The sequence below is a fragment of the Pagrus pagrus genome, assembly GCF_965226575.1.
Source record: "Pagrus pagrus genome assembly, chromosome: 21".
NCBI lineage: Eukaryota > Metazoa > Chordata > Actinopteri > Spariformes > Sparidae > Pagrus > Pagrus pagrus.
Window position 1 is genome coordinate 20,975,166 of NC_140208.1, and position 15,073 is coordinate 20,990,238.

At 40.0% G+C, this 15,073-nt stretch overlaps 1 protein-coding gene across 1 annotated transcript in view; it reads left to right on the forward strand.

Annotated features, from left to right (window-relative positions):
• Positions 1–860: 860 nt before the first annotated feature.
• Positions 861–15,073, forward strand: part of LOC311250871 (ras-associating and dilute domain-containing protein-like) — a 29,929-nt gene continuing 15,716 nt past the window's right edge. The window contains exons 1-7 of the mRNA XM_084342991.1: positions 861–1,082; positions 2,337–2,539; positions 4,126–4,300; positions 6,743–6,975; positions 7,896–8,344; positions 12,278–12,595; positions 13,811–14,224. Coding sequence (XP_084199117.1) covers positions 955–1,082; positions 2,337–2,539; positions 4,126–4,300; positions 6,743–6,975; positions 7,896–8,344; positions 12,278–12,595; positions 13,811–14,224 — 1,920 coding nt within the window. The 5' untranslated portion in view covers positions 861–954. The remainder of the gene's footprint in view (positions 1,083–2,336; positions 2,540–4,125; positions 4,301–6,742; positions 6,976–7,895; positions 8,345–12,277; positions 12,596–13,810; positions 14,225–15,073) is intronic.

The window sequence follows — 15,073 nt, forward strand, 5'->3', positions numbered from 1 at the left end:
TTCTATAATCACCAAAATTGATCGTTCAAGTTACTGTGTGTATATTTTTGACACATTTTCAGAAGACCTATAATAAATTCATTATTGAACCAAACTTCATGAATGTTTTTTGTGACAAAGTAGTATGTGTTCCACTCATTCCATCACAGAAACATATACGTATACATATACATATACATATACATATACATGTTCTTTACAAGTGAATGTGAACTTTTAATCACGACTGTAATGTGAAATATCTGCATTACAATGTTTAAAAACGACTTAACCTTCGTTGTGTGTATTAATGGTGAAGACAGCAACTTCCATGATCCCACGCTACTTATGTCTTTTGTCTTGAGTGAGAGACACCTAGTGGCAGAAATGAGATACTGTGTTTAAATGTCAGGATTAACAGTAGGCTACTCCCTGATCACATTATTCCATCATGTTACAGGGCCTACAGTAAGGTTCGTACTTCCTGTCACAGAAATTCTGTACTCTCACTTGTATTCTGTGCACAGCCAGAAGATGGTGTCATGAGCGCGTCTTTGGTCCTCCGGTTCGGTTCATGGTGCACATTAGGTTCGTCCACAAATTCAGTCTTCCTCAATAAGATTACTGCCTACATATTAGGTCAAATGTTTTGGAATAAGAGAAGAATCCGAAATCCTGTGAGGATTTTATTTTGAAAGTTTTAGTAGGGGTGGGCGGGTGCGCACCTGGCATCTCTAAGCATTTGCGCTGTCGGAGCACATCTGGAGAGCGGGTTCGTTCTCAATTTGAAACGATCGGCCTCATCCGCACGCAGCAGTCCGTTTTACTGTGTCATAACCAGGACTCCGATTCGTCCACTCTCTGATACTTCCAGTGAGTTTTTTTACTGCACACGTCACAGGCTGATGAGACATGACAGGAACACCCTATTGATTGAAATTGATCCGCGACAGCTGAACTCGCGCATGAACAGGAATGAATCAGTTTAAAGTTTCCTCTGAGGAGCTGCGCTGTCTTCCACCGAGACCACCGATTTTGCCTGCAGCTTCACCAAAGAGACGGTTTGTGAGGCTGGGGAGGAAGACGAGCGATGGCTCTCAGCAGTGAGTATGACTGTCTTTGGCTCTTGGTGCAAATCAGTTCTGCATGAGTTGCGATGGCTATGTACTCCAGATGTCTTTTTGTTAGGCTACTTTATTTTTTTTCTTTCCATCGAGTCTGTCATTTCCTTCCTATGCTCTTAAAAATGAATTGAGGAATCCCAGTCTACTGCTTCTGTTGTGTGGGTATCTCAGGACGTTAAATGCTTTGAGGGGAGAGAAAATCACAAAAAGTACAATTAAAGTCATATACTATTGCCCATAACATGCACTGAACTACTGACAACATGCACTCCTTCATCTTCCATTATGGACATTTCTGTAGTTCTACCACTCACTTAAACTACTTCACTTATATTATTCATAAGAAATCTTTTATAATCATATTACCGCAGAGAACCTTTGGACCGTAATGTTAAGAAGATTACAGGCTTGATCAGAGGTGAAACAACGCCTCATTATTACACTAATGTACTGAGGGAGCTGAGGGAGGCATGGTGACTGGGACTGGACGGCTTTGTGCTGACAGACATGTATGTACCATGCTGCAATGTGATGCTTTGTAGTATAGGTTTATGGGAATGAGCCTCACATTTTGTCTTGATGTTTTGTGTACATTTTGTGCTACTAGTACTATGTTTTAGCTTCTAATTAATACCTTCTTTTTATATTCCATTATATTTTCTCTTATTAATGTATTAATTTACTTTACAGAGTTCTGTGGTTTTGAGACCCCTGTTATTTTGAACAAGGCTTTTAAAAAGGCAGCTGAAGACATATCTGTTTAGACAGGCATTTGACCCTCATGCACCTGGTCTTTACTTAAAGTATTATGTGTATTTTAATTAGTATTTTTATTACTTTTTTTATGTATGTGTCTCAGGTGGTCACTTCATTTTCTACATTTTCTTACTGTATGTTAATGCCAATGTCAATCACTTTGGGAGTTTGTCTGTAAAAAGTGATTTTTTTTTTTTACTTGAGTTTAAATTCTGATCTGCTATTTTCTGTTTTTCTCTCTTGCACATCGTTCAACTCCTTCATTTCTCTCCTTTTTAACCACTTACCGGTATCTCTCCTTCCCCCATCCTTTTCTTAACTTGATGGTGACAAAACTGTGTTGGGCCCTATTGGGAACCATTCTGCCTTCCTTCCGCAATGGATCACAGTCAGAGATGAAGGCACAGATCAGCTGCTAGGGATTCAGTGTCTTTTGCAATTCTCCTCAAGGACCCATCCTTCTCTTCTGCTCATCAGATCGGCTTCGTCCACCGGCAGTTCATCCACCAGCAGGTCAGCCGAGGGCACAGCGGTTAGAAAGCCCAGCAAGAGCCGTGTCTGTCGCCATACCAACCGACTCTCAGGTGGCTTTCTCCGTGGCCCTGCCTCCAACTCAGGCTCCATGTCACTGACAGCGGGCATCAGGTCCTCACTGTCCATCCAAGCCAGGAAGGGAAGCAGTATGTCACAAATACTTTACATTTTCCCTGCATGTTTGGTCTGGAATTTCATTGTCATTGGAAGATATAGATATAACGCTGCTGTTGCTACGTGTAGCATTTTATCATTGATACATTTTTGCGACAAAAGTCAGCTGACTAGTCACAGGGAGCAGGCTGTGAAAAATGTTGAAAAGTTGTATAATCTTCTGTGGCTCTGGATTAGCTGTCTGAGACAACAACCCCTGATGATGTCATCAGGGTTATCAATTTGGGCTAACTCATACTGCATTATTAAGTGTGGACATGGCAATTAACATGATGCTTTGACAGGCAACGAAAAGATGTTAGGTTGCATTGTGGGAAATGTAGGATCCAGCATTTTTGGAGCTTGAGCCAGTCTAAAAGCAAGGGTATTGCACCGTCACTTGTGAGTCCTCCAACTTTATTTTAAGTGCAATAATACATTGCTGACAGGGGGCTTTGGTTATAGGGTAAACAAAGCCATCACTAAGACAAGAGGTAGTATTTAACACTGCATTTCTCATTGTGTTGCAGTAAAAAAGGCGCATAAATCACTGATACATGTGTTCCAACTGCACAACTGTGCAGTAATTATACCTATTGCTTGACTATATAGTACTTTTATGCTGGAAAATTGACTGTACAAAGTATGCATACAAATGCCAATATACATACTTAAATTCCTAGATTTTTGCATGTAGTTTTGATTTACATTATTCTGTAAGAGAAATGGAGGAAACAGCTTAACTGGCATCGGTCAGCACACATATTCCATACTGTTCTGTTAATATAGATACACCATTTGCTTATCATTTACAACACAGTGTTGTTGTCAGTGTTTTTGATTTTTTTTTATGAAAGACATACTAATGCTTGTGTACAGCATGGTGGCGCAGTGGTTAGCACTGTTGCCTGAAGCAAGAAGGTCCTCGTTTTAAGTCCCACTGGGGCAGGGCCTTACTGTGCAGACTTTGCATGTTCTCCCGATGCTTGCGTTGGTTTCCTCCAGGTACTCCGGGTTTCCCCCACCATCAAAACATGCACAAATAGGTTGATTTTCCAGTCAGCACCCTTGACCAAAGGCACTGGGTAAGATCCAGACATGGTCCGTGGGTTAAACCGCACCCTGTGCTCTCTCAGGATGGGTTAAAAACCCATACTAAAAGTACCAGTTTCACTATGTTATACATTGTATGATATGTGATCAAATAAAGATTCTTCTTCTTTTTTTTGTTGTTGTTAAGTACAACAGCGTTTGAGTTAAATTACTCCCAACCATAATCCAGAGAGTGGGAGGAGGCACTCCTATATGGGTGCAGCGGTGTATGTGTCAACTTACTATCAGAGAGAAGAGACACTGAGAAGGCACAGGGTTTGTTGATATTTCTGACAACACTAATACAAAATAGTGCACTTGGAAGATTTACAAATAGTAAACACATTTTATGTAGGTAAGTCAGCATTTTTGTCATACAATGATTGTCTTTCCTACTGGTTTTATGGTAAATGTCAATCTGCCATTAATGCTAATGAACCACAACCGAGACCCATCATTGAAACTTCTTTCTTTTGATGTCATGCAGTGATCTCCGCAGATGTCTTAAGAGTGGACGACCCGTCTGAGCTGTCTAATCAGATAACTGCTCCAGGCATCCTGAAGATCTTTGGCAATGAAATCTGTGAGGGAGCTCACTATAAGAGTGTCTTGGCCACCACACACTCAAGTGCAAAAGAGCTAGTCAAAGAGGCCCTTGAACGGTAAGGCCATGTGCAATCTGTGCATATGTGTTTGCATGTCTGTCTACCATATGTGTGTCCTTGTGTGTCTACACAGGGTGAATTATATCATGTCCATCCACATGCTTCCTATGCTGTAATATACCTTTGTGCTACATAATTTGTATATAAAAGCCAGTATGTAAGAACAGTCCTTGATCCGCCAAACTTTGGCAGTTGATGAAAGGAGAACATGTTCATGTTGTTGTGATTAGTATAGTTCAGATGAACGTCAACTTGACCCCTTGTTTTGTTAAATATAATTGTATTACAGTGCACACAGTGTGCAAGTGTGCCATATAGTTCATTTAGTATTTCTGAAAAGGTCTTGAGCAAACCACAGACTTGTGTGAAAGACAGCCAGTGTCGGCCAGGACTCTAAGGCAGCCTCTCTGGAGAGTGAATGTCGGTCAGTCTTTGCTTATGTTTCAGCCAAACACATAATGGAATGATTAATACAAGAGGTATTCAGCTCGTAGAGGAAAGACTAAATCACTTTTCTTTTCCCTTCAGTAAAAATGTACACGACTGTGACATTTAACTACATCACTACTAAATCTTTTATATAGTAATGGGTTTGTAAATACATTAAGCAAATTATGACTCTTGATAAGTTCAGTTCTGCTTGCAGGTTTAATGGAATATCCATAATAAGGTGTTACTGTTACTTATTTTGAAAAAAATGGCTACAACCCTCTGAGTAAGCAGATCTAAATGTTTCTATTTTAAGCTGCTCTGATCAATATATACATTGGAAATCAATCAAATGACTAATATGAGAGGAGTTGCATATAGTATTTAGTGACAAATTATTTCCTGACTTTGCATTTCCCTTTCGCTGTGAGCTGTGAGTGCTTCAGCTCACTGTTTTGGTTTTTACGGCCATCGACTTTACTCTTTTGGTTCACTCTCACCATTCCCTCTTCCATCTGTAGCAAGCAGTTCTCTTTTGTTGGGGAAAAACACGCTGTACACTACCTACCAGGCACCAAATGGCAGTCAGACAAATCCCTAAACCCTAGAGCCCAGCTGGTTAACCAGGTGGAGAATATTACTTATAAAGAGCTCTAAGGAGTTGATTGAGACCAAACTACAGCTTGAAGTAGTGTGAATATGTGACCTACATCCGTATTGTGTCCAGAAAAATTCTTCTGGATGTGCAAATATGCAAATATCTAATATAAAGTTTGCAAACACTAGCTATTAGTCATATGAGCCCTAACTAAGCCGTGTAGCATTAAAACCCCTGGCTGTTTTAAACTGTGCAAGGGTACATTTTTTAAGCTCGTAACAGGAAGAATGTGTTCTCTTTTCTTTCAAGATACATTGTCTTCTTTTTCAGCCCCTATGTAGAACTGCAATTAAAGCTCCTTTCAAAATATTCAAAACAATACCATATGTTTGAATGATCAGTTCACTCAAAAAATAAAATTCAGTCATTATCTACTCACCCCCATGCTGATGCAATGGTGAAGTTTCATAGTCCACAAAACATTTCTGGACCTTCACAGCATTTTGCAGCTTTGCAGCATTCTCCTAAATAGCTTAAGTACATGGTGACTTGTCTGATAACATTATAGAAAAAAGAAACAGAAAATGGCTCCATACAGCTTGTCTGTTGTAATCAAAGATTTTGGAAGCTGAGAGATCCCAGATTGATTAGAAAAGATTTTACACACACAGTCGACGTGCGGTCGAGCTCGTGCACCCACTTCAGATGGGGTCTGTGCTAATGCTTGAAGCTTAGCAATTACAGTGATGATTTGGGCTTTAAAAATTGAGTAAATATCGTCTACTCAAATCCATTTGGGATCTCGGGGCACCAGAGACCTGGATTACATGGATTTGAGGACATTTAAAAAAAACATTTTTTGAACGTTTTAAAACAAGTCTCCATCTACCTCAGCTGTTTGGGAGAACGCTGCGCTGCTGTTTTGTTGTAAAGTTTTGTGGACTACAAAACTTGGGGTGAACTGTTCCTTTAAATTACGTGTAGGAAATTGAGACATCGTTGGGGAAAATTGGTTCTGTCTATGTTGCTGTCAAGTGATTCAATCGAATATCACTAGGTCGGATGTTTTGTGAGTGTGGATAAGTTGTGGCTTGTCAAGTAGTTAGCTTTAAGTAGAGTAGAGACTTTTATCACTTGTGATTTACAATGCAGTAAACCAAGAAGTTTAAAAACAGATGCTGAGTCAGTTAGTTGGATCTTTTTTATTATAATTTTTTTGGCCTTTGTATGGCTTTATTGATAGGACAGCTTCAGAGATGACAGGAAACAGGATGAGAGAGAGGGACTCTCATCCTCAAACCCGGGGCCACTGCAATGAGGACAAAGCCTCTGTACATGGGACGCCTGCTCTACCAGTTGAGCTAATGGATGCGCGGTTTGATCATTTTTATGATTATGTTCATGTCTTCTAGGTATGGCTTGAGCAAGGAGGAGGCAGAGTCCTACGTTCTCTGTGACACCATTGGCTCCACTGGCAACCGTCAGTGGAGGACAGAAGGGTTCAGAGTCGTGGGAGACAATGAGAAGCCCCTCCTCCTTCAGTCACTATGGAAACCTAGAGAAGGCCTGGCGAGGCGGTTTGAAATCCTGAGGAGAAGTTTGGTAGAGGAGAAGACATCCAAAGACAAAGACACCATTACTGCTGGTACAGTGTGTGACTGTTGCCTCAGGGTGCTTCAGGGACTGACCTTTTCTCAGCGTACCACATCCCAACTAAGGGTGTCTACATGTCTCGGAATAAAAGTTTCTGCCATTTATGTCAGTATTAAATCCAGTTTTAGACTTCTCACAGTGAAAATGTAGTTAGTTGGCACGCTCTTTTTCCAGTGATATCTGCCAAGCCACACAGACCAAACTTCATTTTAATAGGTCTACAATTTCTCTTTTTCTCTTTCTTTTAAATTTCTGTTACAAATTATTGAAAGAAACTTTATATTTTATGACAACTTCTTGCAGTGACACGCCCCTTTTAACATTTTTAATACGATGCTAAGAAAAGCTGTACGCAGCAAACTATTGTACCCACTGATATTTACAAAGCATGATGCAACAGAAAAGTACCCAGATCTGTCCATAGATGCTGAAAACAAACACTTTATGGCACTGTAAATGTGCCGGGTGGACCACTTTCTGTCATGTCTGGAGCTGTGGTTGACACAGCTGTGGTCATGGTGTGAGAGTGCGTCCTGTTTTGTGTTCTGCTTTTATGAATGAGGCCGCTTGTGATAGGCTTCTACAGTATCAGTGTCAGCCTGTGGATGCCTGCTCGTGGGTGAACTTTTTTCCATGGGCTGTCTTTCTTTCCACTGAGGTCTGTTTCCTGCACGGGGCTTCTCAGTGTTGACTCTGGCATAAACAGACAATGTACAAATGAGCGAACATACACAGGCTCACACACAGCTCAGCTTGCTTCAGGAAAAAAAAAATGGGTGTTGCCCTATCACTACTGTACATTCCATTACCCCCGTACTTAATGTATTTTATAAAGAAGCTCAATTTGCACACATTTTAACAGACATGTTCAATCTAATTCCCAACAGTGTTATTTGTTTTTTACCCTGTTAGGTATCAATGCCCAGGCTCGAAAGCTGCAGAAGAGCCGCTCTAGAGTGACCTCCACCCTCATAGAGAGGACCATGGGCCGAAGCCACAAACTGTGGAGGAGCAAAAGTGAGATGGACCTCTTAGATTCTGACACAGTGACTATACAGGACACAGATCTTGAGAAATGTCATGAGGATCAAAGCGAGAGCCAGAATCAAACTTTAGTGCAGCCAAAAACATGCCCAGATCAGAATCACATTCACGGCCTCAGGGTTCCCTCTGAGAGGGACGGTGGGCTGCATGCCAAAACAGAGACCCTCTGTCCGCCGAGGCCGAGAGGCAAGCGGGAAGGAGAGGAGTCGGAGAGGGAGGAGACGGAGAGCAGCGATGATAACACCACACAGTACTCCATTCACCCTCCTCAGGACTGTCCGTACCTGCTGTTGCTGCAGGGCTGCAGCCTCGCACAGGTATCTCATTCAAGACACACACCTAATACAGTTGAAACTGCCAATTAAATCATCAGTCTGTATAAAAAACTATGTTATAAAAAGTTGACAGGACAGGCATGTGCACGTAAAATATTCCAGGTAGATGTTACTTATAACTCCCGGGTGCATGTCAGCAAGAAACATCCAGTCACCAATCTTACATTTCTGTTGCATGCATCACCTAAAATGCGAGAAGCTAAAGGTAACAGTGTTGAAAAAACTGAAGACACAGTATGTAATTCCTGTAGTGTGGTATCAGGAAACCAGCTGTCTACTTTGTGAAAGAACAACAATTTCTGATGAAAATCTATATGAGTCGAAGTTGGTCTATAGCAACAGGGGATTTTAGGTTTGGGTTTGAACATTGTTGGAAACATTTAGAATATTGTAAAAACACAACTCCAGACCTTTCTTTTTTTAGACCTTTTAATACAAAATATTATGTATTATAACCTCAAATCAGTTCAATTTTAAATTCTGGTTGAATGAAGCATCTGTGGTGCAGTGTTTTCCTCTTAACTGTAACAGCGAAGCGTTTTGAATTTGAAGTGTCTCTGACTTGTGCCGCTGCCTGGCCTCTTTTCCGTGGCAACGGCGGCCGAGGCCAAATATTTCAGTATTTAGAATCAGACAAAACAACAAGGTTGTCATATGAAAAAGAGAACAAAATGACATATATTTTTTTATTAGTATTAGTATTTTCTTGACACAGCTGTTTGCAGGATGCATAGCGACGAGGTTAAGTACAAGGTAAAACTAATAATTGTAATACAACAATGGTGAAACAAATTAAACTTTGTTTTACTCCTGAACATAGATCTAACAGATATGGTTGCCTGGTAGTAATTTTGTTGAGAAAGCTAAAGGTATCAACAGTCTTCTGTCTAGGAGAAACAATTCAGGATCGGTTTTGAATCCTTTCAAATCCCAGAATTCTCTCGATCCGTTGAATGACTGACCAAGTGTTTTCATGTGGTCTGTCAAAAAATAAATTCCCTGGACCTAAAACTCCTGTTGCTTCCTTTTAATTCGCTAACTTACTACTTACTACACAACTGTTCCTGGTAAAAAGGTAAACATAGGCTCTTCTAGTCTGCATGGTGTAAATCAGTCTGATTTTGTGAGGAATTGGACCCAGTAAAGAACAGGCTAACTATATAGAAATAGCCATTCTTCTCGCTGATGATCTTGATTGTTTCTGTAAGTCCTATAGAGGCATGGTTATTAAATTGAAACTGTATCATAACCATTTAATAACTCAGAGTAGTATGTTTAAGCTGCAAACCAGCTTACTACCAACAGTAGTAACTGAGTATTACTTTCAGGGCCGAGGAGTTTGTTGGACATTGTCAACCAACTACACATTAGTTTAGATGGATGGAGGGTAAAAAAAAAAGCCCCATTCATGACGAGCAAGAAGAGCATACCACTATCTACTGTGTAGTATTCTCTCAGTGTGGACTCCTGGATGTTATCAGAGTTCAGGCTAACGTTAGTAACTCTATCACAATTAAGATGGGTTTTTTTTTATCTCTTTATCATAATTGGGAAGTTACCACACCAGCAACCCCAGCCAACATTTCCAAACACATTAGATATTGCTCATACGAAAAGCCTTTGAAAATACCAACATGCTGAGCGGGATACATTCAGATGCTAAGAACAATGCCGTTTCTTTGTGTCCGTGTCTTCTACATGGACAGTCAACTGGAGAGGATGCTACCACCTCTCACTCGAGTTACTCACATTCATGCAGGCTGATTTTACAAAGCTTTATAAAATGGCTGCATGTGCATCAGAACTGATCAGTGGACAAAGTACTGCATTATGCCCTTTACACACTGTCAGAGCTGCAACTCTGAAAAAATTCCAGAGTCGCAGCTCTAGCAGCGTGTTTTTTCAGTGTAGAGAGAAAGTCAGAGGGGAGAATCATTTGAAGAACGTCAGCAAGCGTAGAAAAACCGTGTGTCAAAACACTGATCAGGAAACAGAAAAAGACAGCCCTGGCACTGCTTCCTGGCTGATTACACATGGTAGTTTTAACTGTTGCACACCAGAGGCTAATCCTCAAAATACTGCTGTGATTTTGACTCTGCGTCACAATTGTTCTCTCAAGAGACCCAGCCATGAGAAACACTATTATGAACAAGCTTTACAGAGTTTATCTGTGAATTAATTCAGCAAGGGGAATGTTCAAATAATAGGCCAAATCCCTGCATATTATGCTTGCTGCTCATTGTGATTAATTTAACTTTGGTTGCTTAATCAGGCTGGGATCAAGACTGTAACTCTAAGACCTCCACATGATCAGACAGCTTAAACTGAGAGAGACTGTTATTATGTGGCTGGTGGTGGAAGTAATAAATGTCTATGTATCATATTAAATCACTCAATTTCTACACTGTCCCAAACTGATGTGACAAAATAGGAATTCACCCTCAGTTCTAGTTTTAGACATTTGCTGTTTCTATTGAGCAGAACTGCATGTGTTTAAAGACCAAGAGACACAGGTGCACAGTGGGTGATCCATCAAAAATAGATTGATTCACTTGTAGTAGTGACCAAAGTATTTGACTCCTTTAGTTAAGTCAAGTATCAATAGCACAATTTAACTATATTCTATGACAAATAAAAGTCTTTATTTAAACTTTATTTTAGTATATGTGTAATTGTTATTAGCATTTTTGTTGTTCATATCAAAAGTAAACACGCTCATAATGCAGGTTTGCACCCTTTACATTGTTTATAATTACATACTGTGTAATATATGATTGTATTACTGAGCATTAAAGAATGAGCAGCATTCTAGCTGGTTGAGGTGGAGTTCATTTAATTACATTTTTTGTCAAATCTCAAATTGAGTGTCAATCAGCAGATAAAAATACCTCCCTTAAAGGGGAACTCCGGTTATTTGACACCTGGACCTTATTTATAGGTGTAATTATACTCGTATACTCACACAGACAAATGTAGTGCAGCTCGGAGTCCTTCGGACGTTATTTAGATCCAGCCGATCATGACAGCAGCGCACGGGGGCCACGGCAATGGAGCTTCTACATAGGAATTATCTGCCGCGAAACTCGCTCATTTCACCTACATTTTGTCATGAAAGGCCAGTGTTATCATCAGTTCCCCTTTAACCCCCAATAACTGCTCAACCACAAGTACATCCAGTATCTATAAGTATACCTGATTTTCCAGAATTCCCCATACATACATACACACATATACATCATTAATAAAAATGAAGCAATGCTAATAACACTACTACTACTACTAATAATAATAATAATAATAATGATAATAATAATAATAAGTCTTACTTGCATTATAATATAATAGTAATAATAAAAAAAATAGGTTTATATGGCAATGACGAAAGAAAACAAACACACAAATAAATGACACTGCCCTCATTGCCAGTTATGTTAATAACACCAATAAACGAAACGACGGAGCAGTGGGTTATTTGATTGGCATTTAGCAGCCAGTTTTTACAGTTAAGTGGACATGGCACCAAGAAAAGTTAGAGGGAAAAGTATAGAGGGATAAGTATATAGTTTATTTACTGGAAAAAGCCATCAGCATCCCTTACACCTGTATGGTACATAAACAGCAAGGGACTTTTACAGCTTCAAGCACATGGATAACATAACATTCATACAAGGTTAGTAGTATACAGCTGTTCTTTTCATGCACTGGTATTGGATCGGTACTGGGCATTTGCTGAGAGACAAAGATCAGGTATTGGACTTACTGGTTTAAAACTTTAAAGGAACACATCGATACAAAACCAAAAGACGATGTAACAGTACTACACACAATGAATTTCAGATGAAATCAAAAGAACAAAGAATATCCACTCAATTGGTGCAGAGTGTATTGTAACTTGTCACTTTTCTCTGCACTTAGGACTTTGTCATCTACCTACTGGCTGGGCCAAACATTGTATTTGGTGGGCAAAATTATCATGAAGATGGCTCAAAGCCTGACATCCTCCTCTTTGCCGCTGACATCTATCCGAGACACTGCTGTTTCCATCGGCACGGCGCTGGCAGCCCCACCATGCTGCGCCCTTGTCAGAACGCCGTGGTCACGAGGAATGGCGAAGTGCTGAGAAAAGAGGTGCAGCTTAACCCTGGTGATGTCATCGGGTTGGGAGAGCACTACCTGTTTCTTTTCAAGAATCCCTTAGCTCCGGCTCATAAGGGAAGCGTAAGAGACAGGAAGGTGAGAGCATATTTTATATGTGCAAAGTATCTGCTATTTTTTTTTTTTTTTGTCTATCTAGTATAAGATGGCCAGATTTCTGAAATTAAAATCGGGTATATTTCCAGTTCGACGGTAGGTATATCATTAAAATATTCAGTGGTATTATTTATGAAATGAAAGAACAGGGATAATTCTGTTTTCATGTATTTTGACCATGTTAATTACTCTAATAAAACCATGGTGCAGGTACTACTCAAAGTGGGCTACTTAAAGTATGAAAAGTGAGAGTATTGATATTTTAACAAAAGGTTCCCGTCAGTTTTTTACTATTACATCTGATGTTTCTGAGATTTGTGATGATGCATTTTCCAGCTAATCCAAGGTTTTTTTTTAAGAGTTTATTTATCTTAAGAAGGAGGAGAATTTTCTCAGCACATAAATCTTCAGTTTATCTCGAACATTCAACATCAACACATCTGGAGATGCATGTTTTCACAGGACAGGAAGGGGAGGAAAATCTGTCTTCTGATGGTAACTGTGACTGTAAAAGACAAATGTAGTGAAATAAAAGTACGATCTTTGCTACTGAGATGCAGTTGAGTAGAAGTATACACTAAAGTTTCACAAAATGGAAAAACTCACGTAAAGTAGAAGTTACTCAAATTTATATCTAAGTAGAGTACTTGAATAATCTACTTACAAATGTACATTCCACCACTGACTTACAAACCCAGTATAGTACAGAAACACTACAGACCAGACAGACCTCTCAGATCTGAACATCAAAATAAGGATAAATAATTTGCAGGCTCTGTAATCACATCTTTACCTTCCCTCCTCTGTCTCCTCCACTCTTCTTTCTATCCAGTCTTCCTCCTTTCCATCTCCACTCTGTCTGACTTAGAAAGATCTTTGTGGTGATGTTGTGGATGTTTTTTTTTCATAAAATAGCATGAGCAGGTTATTGCAGCCCCCTCTGTCGGCCAAATCAGCATGATTGAGACGTTAACTGCTCTGCCACCCAGTCTCGTTTTGCCACACAAAGAATTTGTTCACACAAGTTAAAAACAGGGACATTTCCGGGGACAGCTCCAGCTGGGGACAGGCCACCAAAAACTGTCCCTGGAAAACAGGGACAACTGGTCACCCTAAACTAGTCAGATTTTCATAAGAACATATAAACATACATGTAACTCATACTTCATGATTCTTGTTTCCTTCTTGAAATTAAAGCAAGTGGACAATGCTGTTCCTGAGCCCAACATGACTGCTGTCCCCTGGATCCTGGGTCATCACACGTCTGCCACCACAACAAGTCAGACTGGAGAAATGATCCTGTGCAACACCTGCATCACAATCTGCCCTGACCCCCAGGGATCCAGCAGCAAACTGTCCCAAACCAGAGTCTTTCCCTTTTTAAAATCAGCCGACGGCCACAGCCTGACCCTGAGATATCGGAGCGAGGACGAGGATCGCATTGTCAGAGAGATTGTTGCCACAGGAAGTAGCAGCATCAAAGACAGGCCAACGTTAACTGTTGCATTCTTGCTGTGCCTGTGTCTTCAGTATTCGTCCACATGTCTCCACACCTTAGACATGCGCAGGCTGCTGTTGCTTATTGCAAGTGGAGTCCAGAGTGCCATGTGGGTGAGTCGTGGGGAGAAACGAGCTTGCTCACTAATATTTCGGTATGCCAGTAAGCAGGCCCTGTTATCTGACTGACTGTTAGCCAGCTAGCTCTGACAGCATTTCCCCTTCTTTAATAAAAAAAATTGTCAAAAAGTTGAGAGCCCCGTACAGAGAAAATAGAGCTACTGTTTATATTGTGTTGTCTTACTAGCATGTTAGTGGTTAGCTTGCTCACTACAGTAGGTCACCAGCTAGTCCTGAAAGCAGTCACTACATCACCAAGCTTCCAGAACAGGGCTACCAAAGTTGGCCTGCCATAGGTTGGGTTAGGCCCGCCAGATGTTTCTAGCGAAAAAAAAATGTAAACTTAACAATCTCCAAGTTACTTCAAAATGCAGTATATTACATATTACTTGTTACCTTCATTTTAAAGTTATATATTAGGTTACAATATTACTGTCTGCATAGAGTAATAAATTACTTATTACAGTACTTTTTAGTTTCTTCTTTTTAAAAAAAAATAAGCCCAAATAACCTCTTTAGACCAATTGAATAGGCTAGAGCTTTTTAAATGAAGGAATGGCTTTGGACACAGGGATGAGCAGACAGACAAAGGATCACAGTCTGATATATTATAGGAGATAGGAATAAATATTTTTAATTGTAGGCTTAGTCATATGAAACACAGCAGATCTTCTATAATGTAGCCTATAATGACATGACAAGACAAAAATGCCCTTTTATTTTAGTCCATAGAACAAGGAACACATGGGCATATGTTATTCAAGATTGTAATTTAAAGTGCACTCGGAGGGTCAGGCTTCATCATTATGCCTGCAAAATATGATTCATTTCAGTCACACAGAG